This window comes from Phyllobates terribilis, unplaced genomic scaffold, assembly GCF_046119375.1.
Source record: "Phyllobates terribilis strain yellow unplaced genomic scaffold, ASM4611937v1 Scaffold_7__3_contigs__length_470593459, whole genome shotgun sequence".
Lineage (NCBI taxonomy): Eukaryota > Metazoa > Chordata > Amphibia > Anura > Dendrobatidae > Phyllobates > Phyllobates terribilis.
The window spans coordinates 237,975,234-237,987,438 of NW_027362767.1; the positions used below are offsets into that span (position 1 = coordinate 237,975,234).

General features: G+C 41.8%; 1 protein-coding gene across 2 annotated transcripts in view; it reads left to right on the plus strand.

Moving 5' to 3' along the window:
* The first annotated feature begins 11,138 nt into the window (after positions 1 to 11,138).
* LOC141154262 (protein Wnt-7a-like) overlaps positions 11,139 to 12,205 on the plus strand; it is a 28,782-nt gene continuing 27,715 nt past the window's right edge. The window contains exons 1-2 of one of the 2 annotated variants that reach the window (XM_073639897.1): positions 11,139 to 11,312; positions 11,615 to 11,769. In XM_073639897.1, the coding sequence (XP_073495998.1) occupies positions 11,696 to 11,769 (74 nt within the window). In that variant the 5' untranslated portion in view covers positions 11,139 to 11,312; positions 11,615 to 11,695. Of the gene's footprint in view, positions 11,313 to 11,451; positions 11,539 to 11,614; positions 11,770 to 12,205 lie in introns of those variants that run through there. The other variant, XM_073639898.1, reaches the window with a different exon arrangement.

Consider the following 12,205-nt stretch of genomic DNA (forward strand, 5'->3'; position numbering starts at 1 on the left):
AAGTAAAAGATAAAAGTCCCAGCTAGGGACTGAGTAAAGAAAAAAATTCTAAATGGATACAAGGGATTGTTGCAATTTCATGACCATTTTTTTATCAATGACAGCAAGCAGAGGTTTTGAAAATGAAGGAACTGATAAAGTATATTGGAAACTTGTGTAACTTCATCTTACCGCAAATAAACATCTATTTGCTGAAAATGTAATAATGCAGGTACTATTGGATCTGGTGGTGGTAATCCTTGCCTGAGCCGCCCCTTTTGCGATCTGCTAAATGTCTTAAAACCATATTTACATTGGGAAAAAAGGAGCCGTTCACACGAAAAGTAAAATTAGCTCATCCCAGCAAGTCTGATCCTCTCTTTAGTGCAGATATTGTGTATTACTTCCACGTTCCGTCTGTAGATGGCGCTACAAGCGCTGCCAATGTCCCGGTGTTGCATGAATGGTTTCCCAGTGAGGCCAGAGCCTTGTCCGTAAATGTAGAGCAATGCGACAAGACTCCTTGTGTACTGCGCCCTAACCTCTTGCTGCCGCAGTGAGCTTGGCCTTCATGATTTATTTACATTTTTCATCTTCCTTTTCCAAGAACCTTTTATTTTTTTGTTTTCTCTCCTACGTCACCTTGTGGACTTTTTTTGTGTGGGATGAAGTTTTTTTTTTAATAGAAAGATTTAAAAAAATCTTTAGAATTTCTGGTAAGGATCAGAGGTGTCAAAAATATTGACTAACGTGCAAACCGCTACTTTAAAAGAAATACTGTTATGGATTTAAAAAAATTGGACTGACAGCCCATTAAATAGACCAGGGATGTCAAATGCAAACACAAAGAGAGCCAAAATGAAAAACTTGGCCAAAGTCTCAGGCCAACCAGTATACAGAATAATGGGCCCCACATAGTCCTCCTTACAGAATAATGGGCCCCACACAGTCCTCCATACAGTATAATGGGCCCCACATAGTTCTCCATACAGTATAATGGGCCCCACATAGTTCTCCATACAGTATAATGGGCCCGACATAGTCCTCCATAAAGAATAATGGGCCCCACATAGTCCTCTATACAAAATAATGGGCCCCACATAGTCCTCTATACAAAATAATGGGCCCCACATAGTCCTCCATACAGTGTAATGGCCCCACATAGTCCTCAATACAGTATAATGGGACCCACATAGTCCTCCATACAGTATAATGGGCCGCATATAGTCCTCCATACAGTATAATGGGACCCACATAGTCCTCCATAAAGAATAATGGGCCCCACATATTCCTCTATACAAAATAATGGGCCCCACATAGTCCTCTATACAAAATAATGGGCCCCACATAGTCCTCCATACAGTGTAATGGCCCCACATAGTCCTCAATACAGTATAATGGGACCCACATAGTCCTCCATACAGTATAATGGGCCGCATATAGTCCTCCATACAGTATAATGGGACCCACATAGTCCTCCATACAGAATAATGGGCCCCACATATTCCTCTATACAAAATAATGGGCCCCACATAGTCCTCCATACAGTGTAATGGCCCCACATAGACCTCAATACAGTATAATGGGACCCACATAGTCCTCCATACAGTATAATGGGACCCACATTGTCCTCAATACAGTATAATGGGACCCACATAGTCCTCCATACAGTATAATGGGACCCACATAGTCCTCCATACAGCATAATGGGCCCCACATAGTCCTCCATACAGCATAATGGGACCCACATAGTCCTCCATACAGTATAATGGGCCGCATATAGTCCTCCATACAGTATAATGGGACCCACATAGTCCTCCATACAGTATAATGGGACCCACATAGTCCTCCATACAGAATAATGGGCCCCACATATTCCTCTATACAAAATAATGGGCCCCACATAGTCCTCCATACAGTGTAATGGCCCCACATAGACCTCAATACAGTATAATGGGACCCACATAGTCCTCCATACAGTATAATGGGACCCACATAGTCCTCAATACAGTATAATGGGACCCACATAGTCCTCCATACAGTATAATGGGCCGCATATAGTCCTCCATACAGTATAATGGGACCCACATAGTCCTCCATACAGTATAATGGGACCCACATAGTCCTCCATACAGAATAATGGGCCCCACATATTCCTCTATACAAAATAATGGGCCCCACATAGTCCTCCATACAGTGTAATGGCCCCACATAGACCTCAATACAGTATAATGGGACCCACATAGTCCTCCATACAGTATAATGGGACCCACATAGTCCTCAATACAGTATAATGGGACCCACATAGTCCTCCATACAGTATAATGGACCGCATATAGTCCTCCATACAGTATAATGGGACCCACATAGTCCTCCATACAGTATAATGGGACCCACATAGTCCTCCATACAGAATAATGGGCCCCACATATTCCTCTATACAAAATAATGGGCCCCACATAGTCCTCCATACAGTGTAATGGCCCCGCATAGACCTCAATACAGTATAATGGGACCCACATAGTCCTCCATACAGTATAATGGGACCCACATAGTCCTCAATACAGTATAATGGGACCCACATAGTCCTCCATACAGTATAATGGGACCCACATAGTCCTCCATACAGCATAATGGGCCCCACATAGTCCTCCATACAGCATAATGGGCCCCACATAGTCCTCCATACAGCATAATGGGCCCCACATAGTCCTCCATACAGAATAATGAGCCCCACATAGTCCTCCATACAGAATAATGGGCCCCACAGAATCCTCCATACAGAATAATGGGTCCCACATAATCCTTCATGCAGTATAATGGCCCCACATAATCCTCCGTACAGTATAATGGGCCACACATAGTCCTACATACAGTATAATGGGCCCCACATAGTCCTCCATACAGAATAATGGGCCCCACATAGTCCTCCATACAGAATAATGGGCCCCACATAATCCTCCATACAGAATAATGGGTCCCACATAATCCTCCATGCAGTATAATGGCCCCACATAATCCTCCGTACAGTATAATGGACCCACATAGTCCTCCATACAGAATAATGAGCCCCACATAGTCCTCCATACAGAATAATGGGCCCCACATAATCCTCCATACAGAATAATGGGTCCCACATAATCCTCCATGCAGTATAATGGCCCCACATAATCCTCCGTACAGTATAATGGGCCACACATAGTCCTACATACAGTATAATGGGCCCCACATAGTCCTCCATACAGTATAATGGGCCCCACATAGTCCTCCATACAGAATAATGGGCCCCACATAGTCCTCCATACAGAATAATGGGCCCCACATAATCCTCCATACAGAATAATGGGTCCCACATAATCCTCCATGCAGTATAATGGCCCCACATAATCCTCCGTACAGTATAATGGCCCCACATAATCCTCCATACAGTATAATGGGCCACACATAGTCCTACATACAGTATAATGGGCCACACATAGTCCTACATACTGTATAATGGCCCCACATAGTTCTCCATACAGGATAATGGGCCCCACATAGTCCTCCATACAGAATAATGGCCCCACATAGTCCTCCATACAGAATAATGGGCCCACATAATCCTCCATACAGAATAATGGGCCACACATAATCCTCGATACAGTATAATGGGCCCCACATAGTCCTCCATACAGAATAATGGGCCCCACATAATCCTCCATACAGAATAATGGGTCCCACATAATCCTCCATGCAGTATAATGGCCCCACATAATCCTCCGTACAGTATAATGGGCCACACATAGTCCTACATACAGTATAATGGGCCCCACATAGTCCTCCATACAGTATAATGGGCCCCACATAGTCCTCCATACAGAATAATGGGCCCCACATAGTCCTCCATACAGAATAATGGGCCCCACATAATCCTCCATACAGAATAATGGGTCCCACATAATCCTCCATGCAGTATAATGGCCCCACATAATCCTCCGTACAGTATAATGGCCCCACATAATCCTCCGTACAGTATAATGGGCCACACATAGTCCTACATACAGTATAATGGGCCACACATAGTCCTACATACTGTATAATGGCCCCACATAGTTCTCCATACAGGATAATGGGCCCCACATAGTCCTCCATACAGAATAATAAGCCCACATAATCCTCCATACAGTATAATGGGCCCCACATAATCCTCGATACAGTATAATGGGCCCCACATAGTCCTCCGTACAGTATAATGGGCCCCACATAGTTCTCCATACAGTATAATGGGCACCACATAATCCTACATACAGAATAATGGCCCCACATAGTCCTCCATACAGTATAATGGGCCCACATAGTCCTCCATACAGTATAATGGGCCGCATATAGTCCGCCATACAGTATAATGGGCCGCACATAGTCCTCCATACCGTATAATGGGCCCCACATAGTCCTCCATACCGTATAATGGGCCCCACATAGTTCTCCATACAGTATAATGGGCCGCACATAGTCCTCCATACAGTATAATGGCCCCACATAGTCCTCCATACAGTATAATGGTCCCACATAATCCTCCATACAGTATAATGGCCCCACATGGGGGTGGCGGTTCTGGTGTCGCGGGCCAAATAAAACCACCCTGAGGGCCAGATTTTGACATGTGTGCCCTATTGGATACCTAATTTCTCAGTCACTGCCTATCAGCGGAGGTTGGCACTCTCTATGGTCGACAATGGCGCCCCCGCTCATCGTTGTCTGTGCCTGGAGTACCCTAGTGTGCCCTAATCTACACATGCATACCGGATTGTAACAGACTAAATCTTTTGTGTGACAGGACCAGACGTGCCTCAAAATATCAATAACACAATATTTATGCAACAATAAGACGGGATGGGTGTGTGTGGTATTGAACCAGGTGTATTTTAAACAATCTTAAAACTAGATATAGCTGGAGAAGCACTAAGTCACCCTAATAAGTACCTGTTCATATAACCTCTACCTAGCAGTGGAGGCTGGCACCCTAGGGGCGGATTGGCACCCCCGCTCCACGCCATTGTCGACCATATAGAGTGCCAACCTCCGCTGATAGGCAGTGACTGAGTAGTTAGGTATCCAACAGGATGAGTGCGGTATTACATGTATAAAGTTTTTATTTTATAGTATCATTGATTTGTATTTTTTGCCGGTATTTTCTCAAATGGCGTTCCACTCCGAGCCATTGGTTTTATAAACGATTAGTCCTCTGTCCATTATACTTGACGAAGGCTCATTAGAGAGGTGAAACGCGCTGTGTGTGCTGCAAATAAAATCTCTTTGTCACTTTGGAAAAGCGGAATTTATTGATATTTGTATGGAGGTAATCCTGGTTTGGCTTCGCCGGACCCTGCTGCTCTTCTTGAATATTTATCTAATTTTTTTTTTTTTTTTTATGGACAAGTTTTTCATTGATGTTTTGCGGCAAATATTTTATTTATTTATTTTTAAACTGAAAAACTTTACCTTTCTTTTATTGTTTTCTTTTTGCAGTGTTTACCGTTTAGGTTAAATAATGTGATACTTTTATTGTTTGGGTTGTTACATATTTGATGATATAAGTAATGAATATATATATATATATTTTTTCTTAATATATTTCCACCTTGGGACTTTGAAAATGCTTGGGACTTATCGCTTATACTCATAATACTTCCTTATAGCAATGTATTATTCCAGCCTGATTCTACTAAGGTGGTGGACCTGAACATTGTTAGCAGTCATATGAACACATTGGAATACCACGATCTTGCCACAAACAGGTTATTAGGTAACAAAAGAAGTTTCTTCCATATGTATAATCACTTAGATGCTATGTATGGTATTGACAGAGGCATCGGAGGTGTTAAATGGCCAGGATTGGAGTCATCTCTGATCCCTGCCACCATTGCACCCTGTTATCTCTATGTTTCGCCATCACCAACGCAACTAGTTCTGTTTCCTGATTTCCTTCGTCTTCCGCTTGGAGCGGATTGAGTAGTCTGCCTACTCCCAGCGATACACAAAAGTAGCTTTAGCCCCTTCCTCTGCAAGAAGAGAAAAAATATATACCTCCTGAGGTGTATATAATAGAATATTTTCTATTCTGTATATCGGTGTATATATACATATATATATATATATATATATACATATATATAGTTACAACTTATACTCTATACCTATAATGGTTAGCACTTTAAAATTGCATATAACATCCAATTACACCTGGTCATTTTTCTGACTCAGAGTTTCGCCTGCCGGCTTCTTCACGGGGCTTAGCACTTCCTGTTTTAAAACACTCATAATTTGCATAATTGATTGCAAAAAAACATTATTACATATGAATTCCACACTAATAAAACATTTATGTGCATAAAAGATAATATTGTATTTTTTCGGAATGAAGCTATATTATTTTTGTATTAATCTTTGTAATTTCTTTTTTTATTTTTTATAGTGTTGCTTTAAGCACAGATTTGCCCCTTTACATCGCTATCAATAGACGAGGACTTGTCCACTTTAACTTCCTGCAGTGAAGAAATGAATCATAAATACGTGACAAAATAATTAGCAGATCCTTAAATATATTCGGGTAAACTATACATTTTCGAAGAGCTTCCTTTTCAAGTTCGTACAGGTCTGACGTTACGCCACTACTATTTATATCAAATTCCAGAACTGACAGCAAATAGATCCTTGCTGTGATATGCAAAAGTCTCGGAAAGTCGAGCAATCCACCCAAACATTTTTATAAGCATCATTATCATTGTTGGCACAAGTTTTGGTGGCACAATAAATCTGATAGAGAAGTAAGCCAGGTGAATAACTCCTCACCTGTGATGAACTGTGTATCTAAGTTAATATATAGAACAGAAAAAAAAAAATCCAAAAATTATTAATTTTTAGATATATTTTTATAGACATTGGCACACATTTCTTAATACTGGTATTTCTTAATTTGCGCCAAATATATGAAAATTTGTCCGTAAAAAATTTGTGCGAAAATAAAATGTATGAGAGGGCGTAGATTTGTGCCAAAATTAACCACATTTTTTTTTTTTATCCTTTTTAATTATTAAATTCGGAGATGATGCCCTCTACTTCAAATCTATGCATGTTTGGAAAATGCTTAGAAAAAGTTTCACATTTTTTTTTGCACTTTATGAACCTTTTAGACGAAAAATTTAAATGTGGCTCATAGAGCTAAATAACGATAAAAGAAAAACTGTCTACCTGCAGCTACCACTAGAGGGAGCTCACTGCATATTATTTTATTATAAGGGTCAATGTATTACCAGTATGCAGAAAGCTCCCCCTAGTGGCGACTGCAGACAGACAGAATTTTATCATGTAACTATAGACCGTATCTGTGCAAAGAATTTTTAAACTTTATCAGAAAACAAAGCTCCATCCGCTATAAAGTTACATTCTTTTTTTTTTTTCCAGGAACAGCACCACTCTTATTTTTTGGCTGTGTCTGGTATTACAGCTTATCTCTATTCATGTGAATAGCACTATTTTTCTAATCTCAGACAAACTCTTTAAATTTCTGTCTTAAATATCCATAATCTTTCACAAGGATACTTGGTTTCGGGAGTGCAGAATCAAGGATGGGTGCAATTCAAGTTACGTAGCTTATCACGGGCTCCTGAAACCCAAACCCCCCGGCCCCTCATCACTGATGAACACTCCAGAGGAGACTGATAAGGAGGGACCGCGGCCAGCTCGCTGGATTCTCTCACTCACCTCATTCTCTCCTCAGAGAGAGCCTTTGTTTCGCCTCTTTTCTCAGAAATTTTTAGAGAGAGATAACCTTTGTTCCAATCTCCTCTTTATGCCAGAACTTCAACAGATTGAGAAACGCCAAAATACCTGAGTATGTCCCTTCTTACGACATGTCGACTGAAGTGCCTCTTACCACCTGGGTAAGGATGTGACTATGTAAGGTGCGAATGGCTTGATATATATCTGATCAAGTAGAAGGGGCAACGTCCTTTTACTATGAAAAGTAATTTCTGACATGTAAAATGTTCATTTTAGCGCAAACAGTATTGTCCTTCTGTTATTCCTCCTGTAAATGTATAAACAAGATTGACAGCTCGTTGTCATTGAGAAATATCCCGACACGCTGTTACGCTGTCCGATCAGTGCTGACTCTGCACGGACACTCCCCTTTGAAAACTGAAAAGGTAACACCCAGTTGTCAATCTTTTCCATACATTTTCAGGAGGAATAACTGAGGGACAGCACACTACAGAGTTCTACTCTGCTGGATTTTGCTACCTAGCCTAGCAATCTTGATCACCAGTTCACCTGTAAGGACTGAACCAATTCCTACCTCCATGATTACTGTTAAAGAAGGGTTCCTAAATTAGTCTATGTTTACCTATCCGAACCCTTTAAAGTCAAATATTTGTTTCATCTTATATAATGGTGGTGACTATCAATATAAAGCGATGGTGTGCTCTGAATAATCAATTTTCAAGAAGGATCCTTTGATCATTTGCTGATTAAAGAGTATTCACTTTCTGAACAGCTCCTCCGCAGGAGACATAAAGCATTACAACGAGGCCTATTGAAAGGCAGACCTGTTGAGTCCTCCAGAGCAAGACTTGTTCTTTGTTGCCCTTCTCTGCTCAGCATTAATTATACTATAACATTTTTTAAAGTTTCCAAGTGAAAATAATTAATTACGGAGACGGAGTACAGCATGAAGGAATTTAGATCACAATTTTAGCCCTGGAGCCACGAGGGTGTAACCAATCTTATAGTCCCATCAGTATAAGATAGGAAAATACTGTATGTCCTAAAGATCTGACGCTACAAGTCAGGACACGTAGATGACCAAATTAAGAAATTAAAGTTGAGTAAGTGATCTAAAATTCTGTAGAACAATATGTAGACCAGGGTTTCTCAACCAGCGGCTCATGAACCAAATGTGTCCCCAATTACATTATGAGGTTGTTGGCATCTTCAGATATCCTTAAAGGGGTATTCCAACCTAAATAGTTTTAAAACATCTACTAGATACATAAGAAATCGTAGATCGGCCCACCGATGGGACCCCAACTGATCGCCAGAACGGAAGACCACACTCTAGTTCTCGCTGCTCTAAAGACCTACGACTCAAGAATTTGCCTTATATCCATTCAAAGTCTATGACTTTGACAGACCGAGGCAGTCGGGTTCCCCCTATAATCAGATAAAGGGGTTGACTGCCTTTGGGGACTTTTTTTTTTAATTTAAATGCATATATTTGGGGCTAAAAGTGATTTCTGCTGTCGGATATCTTTATAAAATTTACAGACTCGTTTCCCTGCAAATTCTAAATTGATATGGGCTGTGAAATCAGAAATCAGCTGAGAGGAGCTCAGAAAAAGACAGATAAAAGAGTTACAAGCTGCCATCATAATGGGCCGACTGGCGGATTCTCAGTTAACTCATTCTGCAGCCAGCAATCGACAGTGCAACACAGAGGCTAGAGAAGGCAACATTTTTCATGAAACCCAATAGTACAAAGGATTTTTTGTTTAGCCCCAATTACATGTTTTTACGTTAAAAAAAAATGGCACCTAAGGGTTGTTCAGGACTTTTATATTGATGACTGATGCATAGAGAAGGTCAGGGTCCGAAACTTCAGACTGTTTGGCACATCTGGAAGAATGGTGGCCGGAGAAGAGAAGGTGAGCGAGACCAGTCATGTGTGGGGGCTTTTCATCATTGGAGGGAGATCACTCACGAGTTTGATCACTGTCATGAATACAGAATGGGATCTAAACCTTCTCCAAGACCAACTTCTCCCAATGATCCAGGACAAGGTGGTGAAGATGCTTTTTCCAGCATGATGGAGACTATGTCACAAGGCAAAAGGGATAACTAAAGCGGCTCGGTGAACAAAACATTGACATTTTGGGTCCAAGGCCAGAAACTCCCCAGATCTCAATCCCATTGAGAACCTGTGGTCAATCCTCAAAAAGCAACAAACAAAAACCCAGAAATTGTGATAAACTCCAAGCTCTGATTAGACAAGAACAGGCGGTCATCAGTCAGGATTTGGCCCAGAAGCCAATATCCAGCAGCCAGGGCGAAGGGCTGAAGTCTTGAGAAATAAGGGGCAGCGCTGGAAATATTGAGTCTTTACAGAAACTTCATCTATTTGTCAATAAAAGTGTAAAAACTTATGGAATGTTTATAATTGTCCTTCAGTAACCATAGAAACATCCGACTAAAAGATTCCAAAACACTGAAGCAACAAAACCAAGATTTGTGTCAGTCTCAAAACTTTTTGGCCACGACTGTAGATGGTTTCATGCCAATGGGGCATCTAAGTAGTCCGTTCTCAGGAGTCAGAACCCCACCGATCTCCAAGTCATCATCTATTGAAGTTATGAAGTTATACTGTGTGTACCCTAGAAAGGCCATTGCAAAATAGAACTGATTCCTCAACAAAAAGCAGCCCTGAAAAAAAAAATTAGATCTTTAAAACATGCAAAAAAGTATGCTGTATTCAGGGATTATTGTAAGGTCATTTAGAAGTTTTAGGTGGAGATGTCCTTTAAGTCTTAGTATGCCATAGCTGTGAATGCTCTGCTCGGGGTGATGGGGGACTATAATACATTCATGCATATTTTTTTTCTATGAGGAATCTCTACTTGTGTAATATTTCACGTGCATCATCATTCACAGCGCCCTCCGGCAGCGTGATAAATACAGGCCTGCAGGTGTCTTGCGCTGTGATTGGTCGGACAGGACATATTTCCTAACACGTATAGCTTCCATAGATATTAATATGAAAGTGATATGTAGCAGAGGATGTCAGCGAGATTTGTGATAAGTCTCCCCCCCTCACTCCCTATGTGCTGACAGCCCTGCAGGCTACATTGCCTTCACCTTGCTACATTCATCTTTTTTTGCATTTTTTTTTTGCTCCCGGGAGCTGGAACTGAAGACAACCTGGCCGCAAGCACCCTGATTGTAAGCAATATCACTCGCTGTTCCTTTGACAGTATGTCCCACCCAGCGAGTTATTCCCCCCTCTTTCCAGTCCTCTTTCTCAAAGGAGGGGGCAGGTGCTGGAGGAATGAATAGGAGAGAATATTTTTTTGGCAGGAGTAAGTGAATTGTTTAACCCACCTTTCTCCTTCACACCCCTCCACCCCATCCGAAAACTATCACACGCCTCCAAACATAAAGGTAAAATTAGTACAGGGCAGGCACAAGTGCGAGGATCTGCTCATCTGCGAGGTATGGAGACTGAACCCACCTGTCCACAGGTGACTTTACGTCGTCTCACCAGGCTGAAGGACAGGATGTGTGCCCTCTGTGCCCAGGAGAAGGTACCAGCCTATTATTATTATTATTGGGGGGTATAATTGTCGGCTTATATACTGGATGGGTCTTTGCTATTGAATTGCTAGAGGTGGGCATGGAGCTCCTTGGAGATTTCGGAGGCGTTCAAAGGAGGCATCAGGGGAGGGAAGCAGTGTCAGACACCAGTGGCATTGTGTGGTGCTTTGCATCTGGAAGGAACAGTGACAGCTCTGTAGACTGGGAAGCTCTATGGTACTCTTTTCATCCAGAGCCTCCTTGTGCTCATCCGTAACCCATGCACTTTAATTTTTTTTCCCCAATCCTGCAGGTAGAATGTGCTCAGTAATCTGCAAAGAAGAAAAAACTCCTACAGACTGACACGTGGGGTAAGGGACGACCCGAAAACAGTATGAGACTGAAGCTGAGCGTGTTGGACCTGTGTCACACCGTGCTCTACGTTGGGTTGATGCTCTGCGGAGAAGGGTGAGTACTCCTCGTTACGAATGAGACTTAAAAATTTAAATTCTGTAATTGTACATAGGACAGGTACATGGATCGGGTTAGCAAGTGGAAGCCCCCCAAATAATTGGGGTATTGATTATAAACAGTACATGCAATGTAAGCTGGCATAGATGTAGTAGCAGCTGAATGGGGCAAGGTGTGCCAATGTCTGCACTTGCCCACAATGGGCAGTGTCGCCACAAATGATGTTTTTTTGTGACAAAATACCACCTGGCGCCACCCCCGGAGCTGGCAAACAAACACACCTGTCTCTACAGCAACCTATTTCCCTGCCAGCAACCTGCGCTCTCATATTTTTCATTCCTCCTGGCTTTGTATGTATGTGTATGTGTGTATGTGCAAGTCTAGAGCGGATTGTTCTGAAAGAATGCAACAGTCTGGCAGCTGTAGTCCGCTC